The sequence below is a fragment of the Oreochromis niloticus genome, linkage group LG14 (genome assembly GCF_001858045.2).
Source record: "Oreochromis niloticus isolate F11D_XX linkage group LG14, O_niloticus_UMD_NMBU, whole genome shotgun sequence".
Lineage (NCBI taxonomy): Eukaryota > Metazoa > Chordata > Actinopteri > Cichliformes > Cichlidae > Oreochromis > Oreochromis niloticus.
In genome coordinates this window covers 7050012-7068316 of record NC_031979.2, presented here as the reverse complement: position 1 = coordinate 7068316, position 18305 = coordinate 7050012, and the positions used below count along the sequence as shown (strand labels likewise).

Sequence of the window (18305 nt, the reverse complement as noted above, 5' to 3'; positions counted from 1 at the left end):
CGATATGTGTACAAAAGCAGTCGGGATACAGTTTCAACTCCTGGATCAAACAATAAAATTCTCCCTGCTGCTGTTTGCGTGGGAGAATTGGATGAAGCCAGAACCTCTGTTTCTTTCTTTTCTTGTGTAGAAACATCAGTACCAGCTCATCATTGCTTGACGTCAACTCAATTTTTTTCGTAGTGCATTTTTGTAGGACAAAGTTTTTGAAAAAATGCAGTTATTTTGGTGTGTACGTTATAAAACAAGCTTGCATCCAAAAAGTTTGGAATTTCGATTTTTCTAAAAGTAGCAATTTTTCGCAGTGAGCTTGGTGTGTAAAGGTCTTTAGGAGGCAGGATGTCCATTGACAAGGGAATGTGTATAATCATCCCAGAAAGAATTTTTTGTTCTGCTAATACAAACCTAACAACTGCACTATGTAGCTTTGCTTTTATATAAAAATAAAATCTAAATCTTAAACACCATGTCAGTATTCTTCCTTGCATTCTACACAAACACACACACACGCACGCAAACTACATTTGCCTGTACCTGTCGCTCTCCCAGAAGGCACCATTGGGAACAAGGGAGCGTGGGAGAGCCGTCGGCTGTGACTGACACCCGGTAATTAATCCTGGGAGAAAGAACGGCAGGGGGAGACGGGAGCTCAACGCTCGCACAACCTTCATACAACGTTAGCTCAACATGGCCTCAAAATTCACACTCCTTATGGGAGGAATCCAGGGGGACACTTGGAAAGTTTCTCCTAAAGAAAGTTGGTGATTTCTTTTCCCTCCCTTTCTGTTCGTTTATGGCCTAGCAATTTGCTCAGAGCATTACTTCTTTATTTCCTGCTGCTCCTTCACTTCCATACTCCCCCCCTCCCCACCTTAATCTGTCTTTCTCATTTTTACTCCACTCCCATTCTCCATCTTTCCCCACAGCAAGCTCCCACCCTCTCCACCCCTATCTCTGTCTGTCTCTTTCTATCAGTAATTGTTAGCCTAGTGTAGCGCAGGACCGAGTTAGAGAGCCGGGCTAAATTGGCCAGAGCAATGACCCCGCTATTACCATCCGACTGGGATTCATTCAATGCCCCCCTTGAGTCCTCCACAGTCTGCGTTCATTCCTTACTCCGTCCCTCCTTCTTCCTCCACAAAACCACCGCTAAGAAAACTGGGGAAAAATCTGAAAAACACATCAAGGGCCAACAGAAACCCCAAAATGGAGAACAACCCCTCCTTATAACCTGAACACAAGCAGAGCAAGCAGCTCCCACGGGTGTCTGTCGCTGGTCCTCATTACTGCTTTGTGTGTGGGTGTATTTATACCCACTCACATGGGTATTTTACCTAGTTTTAATATTGTACACTAAATTGTGTTCGGTGATATTTTCTACCTGATTACTTTATTAAAAAAATAATGAAGTGTATGTGTGTATGGATCTCAGTGCTCCAGCTGCAGAGCAAGATCATTTTTATAGAGGTGGCCAGGCTGAGACTATTAGACACCATTACATAGATTGGGGTGGTACAAAAACTGAGGTCCAAATAATCAATTTTTTGGTCACTTTGATCTCTTTTATCATTTATTTATGAAGGCATGAGTGCTACATATCTCTATATATTATTATATAATATAATGCCATTAAATTATTATTCTTGTTTAAGGCTGTAAAGCCTGAACCATGAAATAATTGCCAGAAAATTCTGCTTATTTGAAGCTGGAGTTGTTTTTTTAAATAAATAAATAAATTAATCAATTTGCATATATCAGTTTTAGTTTATATCACTTTTGCCAACATCTGGCATTTTTGTGCAATAATTTAGGTTTTATCACCCCCCCCAAAATCTAACTAATGATAAAGAGGTCTCAAAAGCTCACAAAAACTCATGTATCAAACATGATAAACTTGGCATTACGGTTTTAAAATATTCATCATTAAGGTGGCCATAGTAGTGGCCAGTGTCCCCCCTCTGGCAAAACCTTGGTTGCACCCCTGCTGAGAACATAAAAATCTCTGTAAAAATCTCTGTAAAAATAAAAATGTAAAAAAAAGTAATCACGGCTAAAACCTGCATCACAAACTATGAAAAAGACTAAAAAAATGTTACAGCAAATAAAATCTCCTAAGATGACTATCGGACTAGTAACCAACGTTTCCATTCACATGCAGCGTGCATTAATGGCTGACCAAAAGAACAGCCCAATGAAAAAGGTGCGCGCACTGAGAGCTAGAATACAGCTGGAGTCGTGCAAGTGATGAAACTACAACATCCAGTTTTAATCATAATGTTGCTTTGCTACACTGCAAACTAAGAGAGAGGAAAAGTGTTTTCAATAACCCATACACGCGCACACACACACACACACACACACAGACATGCTCCCCAATTACCAGAGATGCTGGCTCGTTCCCAGCCTGACCTTCAGCAAAGCAAACTGGGAAATGAATTTAAGAGGCTTTTTTTTTCTTCATTCGCTCTGTTCGTGACTCTGAGTGGGTTTTTAGAGAAACAGAGAGAGGGAGAGAGTGAAAACAAAATGTGGATGAGTAGGGATGTATGAGTGACAGCTGTAATTACAGAGCTCTAACATGTGGGTGAGATGTGCAAAAAACAAAAAAAAAATGTACAGGGAAGGAAAACAGCAGTCGACAGACAGGGTGAGAGTTCAAAGATCAAATGTTGACCGGCTGACGAGGCAGGGCAAAGGTCCCTGAGAGAGTCGGGCTAATGTTCAGTTCCTAACCGCCAAGTTAGGAATGTAGCTGGAATGACAAAGCAGGGTCCTATAAAATCAGTCGAGTAATGAGCTTCGACAGCTGTTACTTGCAGCAGCCGTTGTGAAATGCCGTACTGACTAACGAGACAATGGGGATGACCTCCCTGCTCGTCCATTAAAAGACGGCTAGTAATGCAGTTTATATGAGATGTTGCTGAACAGTGAGGCGATGGGAGGGTGGATTAGCAGTCAGTTATTTTCATTTATGAATACTTGGGGATTTATCAATATTTAGTACTGCAATTGAAAAAGAATTCAAATCAGGTGTAAGTGTATTAAAGAATAAACAGCAGGGAATGCTGGGGTTTTTTTTCAAAAGTATGTTTTGCAGCACAGATTCTTTGTTTTTGAACCATCTTGTTTTTTTCAGTGATTCATAATCAGCAGCACTGCACTTGTTTTTCTTCTTCTTGTTTTCAACTTTAATTTCTATTACAGGAAGCTGAACACCCAGGTGGAGCTTGTTTGGTGAAAACATTACATGTCCTCCTGCAGCATGAAAAGCATCCAAGCACAATTCCTGCTCGAATATCAATCTCTCAAACAGCCTAAAGCAGCCTACAGCATAAGATTTAAAAAATGTATTTATTTTCCTTAAGGCCTTTATGCATCAAGCTCATTGCCAAAAAAAGAAATGAAATTCAGAATTTTTTTGATGCCAATTTCTCATGTAACGTATATACACACTGTAGGTGTTATGTTTTTTGCGAGTAATTTATCCTCACTATGAAAAAAATAAAGTCGACATTATGCGACGACGAGCTGGTACTGATGTTTTGCCCAAGAAAAGGGAGGGGGGAAAAAACCCCGGAAAAATTGAGCTTGATCTGAAAAAAAAAAAAAGCAGCGAACTTGTCCAGCAGAATTCCACGGTCGTGGATGACGTCACTAACAGTAGATGAGTCCGAAAAATATTTTTAACGCATGAAATATTTGCACAAATTTTACATGTCCAGTAGACATTTAGACTTTACTAGAACAGCCTTGTATCATTCACATTTCAAAATAACCGTCATTTCTCTTATACTGGGGGCTTTGGTGCACTTCATTCTCTGTTTGAAAGAAGCTGTTGCAAATGCTTGTAACTCCATATGTGTGTACTGCATGTCAGAATTTGCACACTTATCCTTAATGTGTGTATTTAGAAAGTGCTAGCATTAAGGTGTCTTTCTTCTGATTGGCTGCTTCTCAGAATCAAAAATTAGCATGGCAGGTGGGCGGAGCTTCTGTGCTGACAGCCATATTAGGGATATCTGCTTATGAGACATCACACGGACCTTTTGGAGCAGTCTGAAGCCTGAGGTTTGGCTCAAGGGATTTATGTGTTTACACGGCGAGCCGATTATTTGAAACCTCGGTCATGTTTAATGAGCATCCACCATTATAACAGTACGTGTACTTCAGAAAAAGAGGAAAGGCATAATAGGTCCCCTTTAATGGAGTTTTTTGTTAAAGCTCTACATTGTTGTCTGTCCTTCAAATAAAATACCCATTTCACTCCTTTCTATTGCCACTTTATGTGACACATCCAGCCACTGCATAAAAGCTTTTGTACTCGCTGCTCTGAGTAAATACTTTCCTGCTTTCATGTTTAATGACAGTTGGAAAATACGTGTAAACTCTGTAGCACTTTGCAGCAAAGTCGAACATTTCCAATTTTACAAATTGCTCACAGTGGAGTATTGCTTTGGATCCTGTATAGATACTATGCTAGAGGGAAATAATTAGTTTGGGGGGGGGGGGGGGGGGGGGGGGGGGGGGTACTTCATCCACTCTGATTCAGTGAGCTGATTTGCTGAGTGATGACTCCTCAGGAACTTGACAGAAAGGCGAGCCAACTATGAGCTAAGCACCTTAACAGATGTTTTCGTTGTTAAAATTACTTCATGACACTAAAATTACTCATTCATAACACAAACGGCTCTCAAACGAACGTATCAATCTTATTATTTTCCCGTAAGATGGGAGTGCAGGGATTCGGGTGTTATGTGGCTTTTTCTGTTTTCTCCATGTTGGTGTGCATTTCTGCCACTATGAACTCCCAGTTCTGTGACTCAGAGTGGGAACGAGGTCTAAAAAAAGGCAAGAGGTATCATTAGGCAGCAGGATTGTTGGCAATATTTGTTATCACAGACGTGGTGAGTCAGTGGGGTAGGCTTGGAAGGACCAGATTCACTAGGAGTTCACTCATACAACCGGAAGGAGGAAAGTGAAGACACACACAGATGAATTTACCACTGAACACCTTCCTGTAGCTTGATTCATTGCTGTCTTCTAGCTTTCTTCCCTTTATCCCCCTGTTCCCCATCGCTTTATTTTACATACGTCTTGCTCTTGTTTTCCTTTTTCATCACCTCCCCCAAACAGTTTGATTCCTGTTCACAGTCTGGAAGACTGAATCTGGGATGCAGCGGTTTTTACCCTCATTAGTTCTATGTCACTGTGACCGATGACTAAGTACCACCTGAGATCAAAAGACGCCTATTAAACCAACAGGCGCCTTCTTTATGTTTGCACGATTTGCATGATTATCTGTCAGTGTGTGTATACGTGTACGTGTACATGTGTGTGTGGGTGTGAGGGCCTGGCAATGCATGTTTTAGCGAGCGACAGCCAGAATCAATGCCCGTGTTTCGGTGGAGGCGGTCGCTCTCAGTGTGTGTGTCGGGGTTCCTTTCCAAAACAGTGTTCGGTTACAGCTATCTTTGGCTGTTTAGAAAATCACTGCAAACCACAGCCTGTCACGGCCTACTGGTAACATAACTGAGTGCTGTGTATCGTTATGCTACATGTGGGTGTACTTACGGGTGCAGGGCATGGATGCTGGGTCTGTTTCGGAGCGGAAGTATCCCTTGTCGCAGGCACAGGAGGTGGAGCCTTCTCTGACAGAGTAACTGTGAAGAGGACACTTGGAACAGGCGCCATCGGTGGCCAGAGCACGGTAGTAACCAATCTTACAAGCTGAAAGATAGCAAAAACACAGAGAGGAAGTCGGGTTAGGATTGCAAATCTGGACAATATGAAATACATGTTTATGACTCAAATGCTTTTGTACTAGAGGGGAGAGTTCTGGAAGAAGCAGGAAGGCTGTGGCTCCAAAGCAGCCCACTAATAAATTAGTGGTGGTTTTAGCTGTATGCTTCTGTCCTTGCACACAGAAATTGCAGCTAAAACTCATTGGAATGTCATTGGAGGGTTTTTGCTCACAAATCAAAGTATGGAACAGAAATTTAGATCTGATTACGATCTATAGATCTATAGATTAAGATTAAAAGTCAGCGAAAGACTAAAGTTATTACAACAGTCCAAAAAATCTTTACCCACTGTATGGACTGCAATGGACCAAATACATTGCAGCAAATGCTATGGCAAGACATCCAATAGTTACTGAGACATTTTAGTCCAAACCAAAGAGGGTGAACAAAGCAGAAACACCCACAGTTAATATATGCAGTCGCCTGGGGTTTGTACTCTCTGTAAACTGGAAACAAATGTGGAGAATCTGAAGGCAGTGGTCACGATTTTTAGAACTGGAGGGTTTCTGGTTGTGTAGCTACTTTGTAGTTTTTGATCACACTTGAAAAGGCTTTGGATGCATGCAAGTAAACAGTCTGCACTCTGCCCGAAATGCTGACTTTAACTAATTTAATTACGTGCCACTTTTCCATGTAATTTTGTTACATAAGTACAGTGTAAAATTTTAACTGTAAAATCTAATGGAATCTAGCCAAATGAAATATACTTGATTGAAGCACATCTTCCTTAGTGATTAATTATTTGATTTGAGATATTTCGGTTGGAACTTACTCAAAATTATTGCGTCACATTTATTGAGGCTGAACAACCTTTTTTTAGTGTGTGTGCCAAAAAGGAATTGAATTTGCTGAAATGCAATCTTAAAAACATCAGCAACATCTCTCTGTGTAGCTCTTTTAAAATTATGTCAGGTTTATCTGTATATTCATAAACGATGAATGGACTACTAGATATCACTTGGATACATTTAAAGCCCATAAAAATAGCCTCTTGTTCCCAAAGGCTAAATCAGTAGACTCGCCGGTGGGTTCCTCAACACAAGTTTCAGTAATAAGGATTATTATCTAATCACTGAACTTGAAATTTACCTGTATTTTATCCCTCTGAAGAGAAGAACAGAGCGCTGTGGGCTTCACCAATTCCCCCCAATTAGCAACAGAGAACAACATGTTGCCGAGAGGCCCCTGCTCCTTTCACCAATCCCCCCCTCCTCTCTCTCTTTGTCTTAATTTTTCTACTTCAGCGCTTTCTCCCTTTTCACCTTTCTCATAAGCCTGCGTTCCATTACCAGAAACAACAGAGCTGGAGGAAAGAGTGCTATTTCCTCCGACCACAAAAAAAAAAAAAAGAGGAGAAGATCAAATAACTACCTCTTGTCTCTCTCACAAATTTAGGCTATGCTCTGCTGGCAAGATGTGGAGCTGCAATGAAACCAGAGCCGATGGCATTTCAGACCATTTAACAAACAAATGCCACCACACTTGGCACACCGGGAGCTCTGTCACTCTCACAAGGCTGTGAGCCCGGGCCTAACACAGACACACACACAGACACACACACACACACACCTCACAGCCTGAAATGGTAACCTAAGTGACACTTTTCCTACTTTTGGCGACATTGCTCGCCTTTCCTTTGAGTGACAGTTTGATTGGAGGGCTCGTCTTTCAAGGAGTTTCTCCTTCCTCTATCCATTTCTGTAATGGTCGGAGAAACCTAGCAGGGTTACGTTTCAGCCCCTGAGCACTGAACCAGAAAGACGAGGACAATAGAACAATTCTCCGAGAGGTGCGGCGCAGACAGTCGCAACACCGATTGGACCGAATAACCTGTCAGTCAGTGAGACAGCCGTGTGCTTGGCAGTGGGTCAACAAATGGTATGGAGGCCAGAGGGCTGTGGTTTGGGTTTTGTTAGAATGAAATACTTGAGTGTCTGTCTATATTGTTATGGTGTTAAAAAAAAGAACCCCAATGAAGACAGATGGGTAAACTCATACCCAATATAAGTCAGATAATTACACACTCACAGTCTGCAGGGGTAAAGCAATCTCCCCTTTTCTTCAAAAGCTCACGCACAACCCGGATCTCAAAGTACGTTTTGAAAGGCATATGGATTTCAACAGCACAGTCATAAATACATCAAGGAAACCTGCATATAGTCGAATAAACAAACTTTTGCTTGAGTTCCCCACACCAGAAATCAAATCAGAGCCTGTCCACGTTCACCGCACCAAGAGGGAAGCCGGGTCTTCCAACGAAAACACATATTCCGCCACCCGGCCGACACACTTGCACACACAAACAGCAGAGGAAATCCACAAACCCTCTAAAATACTGGGAAATCCCTGTCTTGGAGGCGCAATAAAGTCAGGCTATTTAGCCTGCAGACTCTCCTCCCTAGCTGCTGGATTAGCATAGCGTGGCGTTAACAGAGCCAAGGCTAGCTGCTACCTGCTGAGCCATTCTTTGCCCAGTCCCATTCCCTCAATCAGCTCTAAATCCCTGTCACTTTGCTCGCTAGCACTAAGCTAAGGGCCTCATTGACTGTAGCCCGCAGGGGTGCGTGAAGCCTCCATTTCTTTTTCTTCACAGTAGCAAAAAAAAAAAAAGTGAGGAGATTAGTAGGGGGGTACTTTGTCTTATCTCCCTGTCTCTAAAGGAACCTTTCAGCACCCGGTGTCATCATTAGAAACAGGACACTGGGGTTTGTGGGTTTTGTTCGAGAGGTTGTGACCGCTTCAGGTGACAAAACACAAAGTCAGGGTTTGTACATGTGCGCTGACCAGGAAAGTGTCCGGAGCTGAGAGCGGGGTCAAGCAGCTGTTTGAGAAGGTACCCCCCACCCAACCCCCGAATGCTAAAAGCTGGTGGGAGAGTTAATTGAGTCCCATGCTTCACAGCCTTTGGGTCTGAGCCTCTTAAAAGTCTAAAGACAGTCTAAGAGCAGCCTACCTCAAACTGTGCACGGTTGATGAGGGTTTTTTTTTTTTTGCCCGTCAATTATTAAGCTGTCCCAAGCTGACCCTCACAGGCTGTCCCAGAATTCTTTGCAGAACTCCAAATCCCCCCGTTTTGCCGTAGACAGGCTCTGGCATCTTCATCTGTGGTTTGAAACTCAGGATTTCAGAACTTGTGTTTGAAAATGTGATGTCAACATATCAGGGCTTGTTTATAGCAGTGACTGCCCTGCAAAGGGAATGACTGGAAGAAAAGAGGGGTTGATATCCAAGTAAAGCTGGGGGAATTTGCTTCCTATTAGGAGCTTTCGTGTGTGTGTGTGTGTGTGTGTGTGTGTGTGTGTGTGTGTGTGTGTGTGTGTGTGTGAGGAAAGAGACCACAATAGTGGGTGGTCCAAGAGACCGTGGCTTCAGAGAGGAATCTCCCTTAAGACTTGCTGGATTTATCACTGTCCGGACCAGCCGTGGCAAACCTATACAGACGCAAATAGAGGCGCACAGGAACACATGTGTATTGAGTTTTAATGGGATCTGAGCTGAGACGCCCTCGTCATATCCTCTCATGCAGCCCTCAAAAGTCTAACCCAATTTTTCCCCCCACACCATCTTTTTTATATGTCTCTTTTTTCGCTCCCGATGCTCTCTAACTCTTTTTTCCCTTAATTTTTTTTACTCTTTCTGTCTCCCGCTCTCGGAGGCTTTCTCTCAGCAAGCCTCCTTTCAGAGACAGAGAGGGGTTTGTCAGGTGCCAAATCCCTGAGCTGAGAGATCAAAGACAGACAAAGAGACTGGTGACTTACTGTTCTATTCTAGAAAGGCAAAAAATGGAATCCCTCATAGACCGGGGACATCACATTCTTCCCCTTTTCTACCCCAGCAGCTCTTTCACTCATTCAATCCTTCTCTCTAGCTTTAGTCTTTTTTTCCCCCTTTGTCACTCTTTCCCCTGCCCCATCCCTGTTGTCTCTGAGCTAAAGCACGTTTGGAGAAAAGGAGAGTGGAGTGAGTTGCAAGAGTTAATGAGTAGTTTTGTCTGTGCAGTCGGGGACTCTGCTGGCTGATTTAGTTTAATGGAGAGGGGGGGAAATGGGACCATCGATGCGTCCATCTGTAAAAAATAGGAGCACAGAAAAAGCTAACGATACAATGATAGCTACCCACAGGCGAGCCAACTACAAAAAAACCCAGCTAAGTTTTCCTCCGAGTGGCAGCAACCCACACACCAGGCTTTGAACAGCGATAGATGCCGCCAAATAAATCCACATCTACCCACACACCCACCTACTACAGCCCACCTTGAGTGACCTGCATGCTAAGCCTGATAGGCAAGCTATTCTGCAGCCTACACAACAAAGTAACCAATACACTAGGGAATGAAAGCATGAGAGCGAACTTGCACTACAATAAGCATCCGAAAACCCCGGGAATGTAACACCCAGCGCACGGCGCACAATAACCAGGCCTGCCCAGGCAGAACAATTGCCTCTCTTGTAATCAAAAAAAGGGAGAATTAAGTTCAAACTGCTGCCTTTCCCCCTGCTTTCAAAGCCGTGCTTTATCTTCTATGGGTGATGAAAACTCGGTCACTCTTTTTTAGTCATAACAGACAGTGAGCGCTCTTCAGAGGAGCGGTCGGAGGCATCCTCACAAAGCCGCTCTTTCAAAAAACCAAGCGATCGGCTTTCGGGACCTGAGGGCAAGGAGAGTCTCGCCTTCTCCTGCACCTTGAGGAGCCAACGATCTCTATTCAGACTGCCTTTCTGCCTTATCCCCCTGCCTTTGTGTGTTTTCAATCTCTTTTTTTATCCTCTCTGTGGAAGGCAAGTTGTTCAGGTGAGACTCCTTCTAAAAAAGATTACGATTCCAATAATGTTTCTCTTTAGGCCCCTAGCTATGGAATATACACTCACAAGCTGAACGTATATTCCCCACATGAACATGAACGTATAGAACAAAATAGCCTCCATATCGACACACCTGAGCCAGTGGCATATTATCAGGGCTAACTAGCTGCTGACCGTTAGCGTCTGTCACTGGAACAGCAGGAGAGTGGAGCAGGTTAACTCATTAATTCTGTCACTCCGGGTTATTAATTACCTCCAGCCCTGACAGCGACGCAGAGCCACACGGCCAGCGAAACACATCAGCGTGATGGATGAGGGACACACGGCCACCGAAACTGATCACCATGATTGATGACATACACTCGACACACATCTTGACCTTGACCTGGCAGGGGGAAAAAGGTCCTATATTAGCTGTAGCATCCTTTAAGATGCAAAAGTGAAAAAGTCTGGGAGTGACATCTGGGCCGACATCCTCACTGGTGTTAATGAAGGCTTCAAACAAAAGCCATCGAGGCTAACAACGTTAATAAGACTCGAGCCAACCTTGCTGACAATCACCGCCGCTTCGCTACCGGCGGCCGGTGCCAGCAAGCGCAAGGGTTGCCAGCAGTTTGTCTGTCAAAGGCCAGATGATTTATAACTGTATTTTCAGCCGCACCAATCCATCACCCAAGAACCACCCAAGACGCTGCCCTAATTAAAATGTCTGTACCTGACATATAGGAGCACTGGCCAACGAACCAGATGAGCAAAGCGTGTTGTAAAAAAGGAGAATTATAACAAAAGAAGGCCTCAAGAACCGAGGTTATGCCCATAAAACAAACTGTTCCCTCGTGCTGATGCCTTGGCCTTTCATCCAAATTCAACATCAGATCTGAAATGTTCTAACCTGCAGCCACACAAGTCAGTACTAAATTTTTGCAGACACTGTAAAAGACCTTTGACAGCCCTGTTCACCCAAATATAGACTATACCGCAGACTGGATATGAAATATGGACGCAGCCACAGTGACGCCACCTATTGGTTTTGGACTCCGCAAAACCAGTGAAGCCTTGGTGAGTTTGGTTTTTTTGGAGCCAAAAGTCATGAAATTTGGAGCACATGGAGTGCTAAGTTACCAATTCCTGCTAGCTTTGGTCTGCTAATCAGTGCTAAATAACAGAGTAATAAAATACAATTAGTTTAAGTTTATCACTCACCAGAACAGAAGCACAAACTACTTGGATGGTCGTGTACCACAGGTTAGGCCTAGCAACCAACAACAGCTCACTGTGTGCATATGTCAGACAGGAAGGGTCTTAACAGCATTTAACTGAATGAGGTATCCATCAGTTAAATGATGTATAGTGGATATGAAGGAAGAAACTAAACCAGTTGTGAACACAGCTTTTGAAGCCAAGCTCAAGTGGTGACATGTTGTCTTCATTTTTCATCCCAAGGGGTTGCTGCTCAAATATTACAAGAGACTAACGAACAGTTTCCTGCTTCATTATGGAGCCGTTTTTGCTAAAAGCGCAGTGTGGTGCCATATTGTAAAAAGAAATTGCAATATTGTTCTGAGGACTTCCTGCAGACCAGGGTCTCAGCGTTCATATTGACACGTAGGCCCTAACTTCCTCCCTAATTCCTCTAAGTTCACCTTAAGAAGGAATATTAGTACAATGGTCATATCGCAGAAATCTAAAGTATTCCACCCAGCCAACTTCACGTACAATACAATTGCTTAAAGAATGAGAGTCCTGAAGGTACATGTAAGGAAAAGAATGAGGCACTTCCAAAAAAAAAAACACCTCAAGAGGGGAGGGTGGAGAGCAGAAATTGTTAGGACTTTGAAGCGAATGGAGAAGAGCTACAGCTACAGGATGGAAAGACGAGGAAGAGGTGCAGGCAAACAGATCCATCTTTGTCTGGTGAAACACTATTTGACTTGGCTGCGTTAGGTGGGAGCCACTCAGATTCCACATTTGCGGCCATGCCAGGTCGGCAAGGGTGGCACCACCCAAAGCCGGGCATCATGCCAACTGACTAAGGACCTTTTGTGACCTGAGATTCACACAGCAGGTGGGTAACGGGCTATAATTCAAGGCAAACAAGACAAGTGAAACATACACAAACAGAGGCGTGCAAACTTCTGTGCACCTGCAGACCCTCAGGTATGAATACAAAAGCCCTTCAAACGCCCTCTAGACTATGCAGATTCACTTTGCAGAGCCATGCATGCATGCAAATACACACAAAGATGCACATATCAGCTGAATAGGCTTTGTGTAAGCAGGTTAAGCACGGTACGGCAGCACAGCAGGGACCAGGGGAGGTAAACAAACACAATCATGGCATTGTTTTGGTCCAATTTCCTCAGGTTCTCTGGGGGGGGTTAGTGTCTCATGTTGGATATGTGTGTGTCTGCATGTGTGTGTGTTTAGCACACTTTCCTGACATTGTTTACAATGAAAAGAGCTGCATTTCAATTCAGTTATGACAAAAAAAAAAAAATAGGTAGATAGGTGGGAGTTGGGGGGGTATGCTAATGTTGTTGTGTGAGGGGACACTCGTAGGGGCGCACACGCTGCTAAACAATTGGGGGAGTTTAACTATTCTGCTCGCGGTGAGTCAAGGAGAATGAGGCAGGAAAAGGGAGTATGTGTGAGGAGAACACACACTAAGAATAGGTGAAGAGGAAGAGGAAGCGATAGGGAAGCGGTCTCAATGGGGCCTCGTAGCCAATTCTGTAAACAAGTGTAAACCACTTGTGACATTGCAGTACAAATACACAACAAATCACTGCACAGCCTCAAGGTGACACATGCTCAATGCACAGCTTGTTCCCTCGCATATCCATTTTTTCTTGCACAGTGCACAATACGTCACACATACGTTCTGAAACTGGGAAATACATCAACATCACGAGCTTTCTGCGCAAAATGGGAGAAAATATCACGACAGCTAAACAAAGGATAATCTAGCTATGCGTCAGCTAAATATATACATCACATACTACGAAGCAAACTTGGTAAGATTAATGCAATAACAAACTTAAAATGTGCCTTTGTGATTAATGCATTTTCTCTCGTAACACTGACTGCTTGCTGCTGATTACCACAGAGGCTGGGAAGCACGATTAACAAAAGCTAAACTAAAAACTAAAACTAGATGTGAAAAAAACATTTTCGTTAGTTAGCTGGTTATTTAAAATAATAATAAAAAATTAGACTTTCACCAAAAAAGGAAAACTAACTGAAACAATTTTGTGAATTTAAAAAAAAATTAAATTAAATGAAAGCATAGAAAAAATATCATAATTTCTAGTGTTTGCTACTTTGCCAAAAAAATAAGTAAATAAATCCACAGACATATTAAAAGCTGCCTGCTGAGGCTCTTATGGTGGTGTTTATTGAGACTCTGGATTACTATAAGACTGTGAATCCGCTCTTTTCAAATGGTTCTGTGTTTTTATTCTAATACCTGGAATCATTTTCCTAAATCTTGTCCCTGACACATGCCCTCCATACATTATTAATTAATAAAGACTAAAGCTAAGATTGAAACTAATAAAAACTAAACTAAAACTAAACATTTTCAAACAATAAACACTCAACTCAAACAAAAAAAAACTACTCTGGTAACTCACTGAAACTAGCCTAAATTAAAAGCAAAAAGTCAAAATGAAACAACCAAAAACTAATTACAATATACAAAACTATAACAACTGCTGGGTAGTAGGGTGGCCCCTGACACATAAGAAAACACCAACATATAGAAAAAATGTTGCAAAAGCACAAAAAAATTAATAAACAAAAGAAAAAAACAGAAGTGTTTCTGGGGACACATTAACGTGACAGACCAGCTGTGACAGAAGCGACAGAAACCAAAACATGTGACGAACTGCTGGAGGATTCACCGGTGCTGTGAGGGAGATGTAAGGTAATGTGTGTTTTAATTGCATCATTCATCTAATACTGTAGCTACATGTTTGCTATTAACCTTTTCCTGTTAGCTTCTCACATGCGGCGGCTGGTCTGTCACCCTAAAAACACTTTTGTGTTGGGTCAACTTTTGTGTGTTTTTACTATTTCCGTTGTTCTGTTGCAGAAAGAAAAGGTATTCACAAGAGCCTTAGTAATTATTAAAAGGTGCTTCAAGATCTAGATATGAGTAATTTTTAACTAATATAATAATGCACTAGTTTTTGATCATTTTGCATCTCTAAATGTTCCCTCTATCTGCTAACTCGGTGTGGAACCAGCTGCACAAGAAACTAACTTTAAGCAGCTGGTCTCAATAAATGAATTTAAGGTGATGTGGATTTGGATGAGCACTGTTTGTTTTATGTATGTGTGTAAGACTAATGTGTATGTCTTCTTGTGGTTGTTGTTCTGTAACCGCTGTTCACTCTCATGTCCATGGCACTTTTGCTGGGAAACTTAAACATCTTATATCCAGGTTAAACAAAGCTTAAATTAAATTAATTAAAGTTTTTTTCAAAAAAAGCCCATAAATCCCCCCTCTCTGACCTGGTTTCCACAGGTGTGTGACCTCAGGTGGAAACATTGCAGCTGGAAAATTGTTCAAATATGATGTAATTGCCACATTTCTGCAGATAGCTCAAAGCAAAAATAAACCTTAACCTCCATCACATGTATTCTGATATCCAGATAAACACGAAAGCAGAATGGCTAAACCACTGCCTGTAGCTGGGGATTTTCAACATTAATTTTAGTTGTCTTTTCAAATGGAACACATGGTTTATTTAATCTTTAGTTACAGCGGAAGAAAAAGGGCTCCAACTTACACTTGGATCATTAAAAACGACTCCATAGTGACAAATTCACCGCGTAAAATATTTACACCGAGCTTACATGTAAGTTTAGATGACTCCACCACGACCCTGTCGTAAATCAAACACGCTCCACCACACGCACACGGGACGTACAGTTTGTCAAATGAAAGTGCGCGCACATCTGTCAGCGCTTAAGCTCGCACATGCAAAAACTTAAATTGCTTCGTTGTCTGCGGTCTCGGGGGCGAGTTTAACATCAACCTTGACGGCTTCTCAGAAGCAGCTCGGTGCAGAGGTTGCAAAGGGTCGACTTATGGGTGAAAAAGGGAGGTATTTTTAGGTTGTTTGTTTAGGTAATCTACTTGTAGCTCCCAGACGACAGGCTGTCTGGGGCCTCAAAACACCTTCTATTGTGCATGTGTGTGCACATGAGGTGTGTGTGTGTGTATCCCTGGGAATGCTGCGCTGCCATTGTGTCTCTGCACTGGGGGACACGTTTTCGATGCGATTTTATGCTCTGGATGTGTGTGTATTTGTGAGTGCACGCATACACGCACACACACGCAGGTTACATAAAAACTGTTCCGGGTCACTCGCTCTTCAACAGCTCATGTCAGCCCAGTGACGGCCTGCTGGTCTCCACCGCGACTGTCCCTGCCCTGCCCTTTGACCTCGCCTGGAGTCACTCAGGCTTCACCCGCTCCAGACCACTTTCCCCCTCTCTCTGTCTCTCTCTCCTCTCGAAACAGAAACGAGGTCACTGCCATCATAGAAATGACACCTCCCATCTTGAGCCTCTCCCCAGTTTGAAACTGTGTTGACTCCTGTTCATGCTGCATGCCTTGACATGATGTGTGCACACTCCTAAGCTGGCAGCGTATATGTGTGTCCAACAGCTGGATGCATACGCTACCTTGCTTAACCCCAGACTATTTAAACCTAGCCTTGTGGGCAGAGTGGAGAGGGTGTGTGTGGGGTGAAGGGTGTGCAGGGTCTGTAACAGGAGCCTCGGGTTAATGGCTGCTGCTCTGACAAGGTTACTCTGCTAATGTGTTTTAGCCTTTAGCTTTGATGTGACAGCAGACACACATGCACAATGATGATATTGGGGGGGGCAAACAAAGGGATATGAGGTAAAATGCACAGCGTGCTTTGAAGTAAGTGTGTGGGCACCACCGCAGTCGAGTTTCTGTGTCTTGTTTTTCGCATTCCTCTAACTCTTTACATTCTTCCAACACAAGCATATCTACAGCTCTCTCTGCCTTTCCTTATCTCTTCTTATCGTTGCGATTTATCACCTCTTAAGTTGACGTTCTGCACTTACCAGCTTTGCTGATTGTGAAAGCAAAGAAAAGCGCTCATAACCTCCTTTATTCTCCCACTTAATGCGGTCAATAATCAAGCTCCAACCTCCAGGCCTGAAAATTCAAGCCAAGAACTGTACGTGCCAAAACCTGCAATTCCTAATGTGGCCACTTGAGGCTGGTTCCTAAACTGAACCAATCCTCACAGGCGCCAATGGAAGAATGCTCGAAAAGAAAATCCCACCATGGTGGCAGCCGAAATGCTTAAGCTGAGGCTTCAAAAGCAGAATCCAAAAATGAAGAAATGCCTTGGTGGCTCGATCTGTCTCTTACTATATACAGTCTATGATTTCAGCACACTAAAACCCAATACTAATGTAAAAACAACATATCAGGACATATAGCTTTGGTTTTAATTTTTTTTCTTTCTTTTTTTTTTAAACACAGTAGAAGCTGGTTTTCTTTAACGAGGAGGATAGCTCTGGTGTCTTTCCATCTCAATGCACTCTTTAAAGGGTCAGTCCACTCATGCTCCCTGTAGGCCCAATGAAAACGGTTCAAGATCAGGTGAATCAACTCTACAATAGACATAGCTGATATTGACTGTAATATCTACCGCAGCTGCCAGAGGTCATGACATGACTACACTACGCTTGTTCAAAGAGTGATCACCACCCATACCCCCTCCCCACTTCACCTTTCGCATCTCCAGCCATTTATCAGGCCACTAGACAGGAATCAATTTATCTTGCTTTTTCTTTTATTGTCTTACACACACACACATTCATTCTGTCAAACAAAGTCACTTTTTTGGTGCCCTCGTTTGATTTCAATCGCTGTCTTTTCTCTTAAGCTTGATCCTATCTGTCTGTCTCGTTTTCTCTCCCTTCCTCTTTTTTTCTTCCTCACCCATACCCCCGTGATACAAGTCTTCAAGGGAACATGTCACTTTTTTTTCTTTCCCCTTCTAGCAGTATTTGAAAACTCGCCACATATCAGGAAGGATCAAGGTTTCTAATCCCAGAGATGTGCCCTGCCACGGACATACCTCCGCCTCTGGCTGGAGATCAGCAACTTTGGGTCCACCGGCGCAGCGAGAGTTCCACATCCCCAAATTACATTTCAGCTCTCCTGCACAGAGGTTACACCTCAGAGGCAACCCCATGGTGTGTTTGATACACATGTACGTTGCCTTTTTTGTGTGCATACCCATCTCAGCAATGGGTCAGCCACCTGTTCTCAAAATTCTGGGGGTGAAATCAGCAAATAGACTGCAACAAACGTGTTAACAAAGGTAAGAAAGAGAGCTTTGCTTTTCTTTTGAGAAATCTTTGTCACACATTGAATAGAAATATAAAGCTACAGCTAACAGACAGTAAGCTGTGCAGACCTTGAGGACACAGCACAGGGGCTATTGTAGTGGGCTGTTTTTTCACCAGAAGCATCAACTGTACAAAAATAATGGGCGTGGACATGACCGACTGGTTTGTGGACTAACAATCTGAAAGTTTGGTATTTGGTCAATGGTCTATATTTGGTCTATATTGTAAGGTAAAGCCTTACAGAGAAATACAGAGAAAACCCCAATAAGATGGCCAGATGACCCCCTATGAGGAA

General features: G+C 42.9%; 1 protein-coding gene across 2 annotated transcripts in view; it reads right to left on the bottom strand.

Moving 5' to 3' along the window:
* The window catches only part of epha4l (eph receptor A4, like), a 61287-nt gene that overhangs the window by 28199 nt on the left and 14783 nt on the right, over nt 1–18305 (bottom strand). For both annotated transcript variants that reach the window (XM_019345212.2, XM_019345211.2), the window contains exon 4: nt 5572–5727. In XM_019345212.2, coding sequence (XP_019200757.1) covers nt 5572–5727 — 156 coding nt within the window. The remainder of the gene's footprint in view (nt 1–5571; nt 5728–18305) is intronic.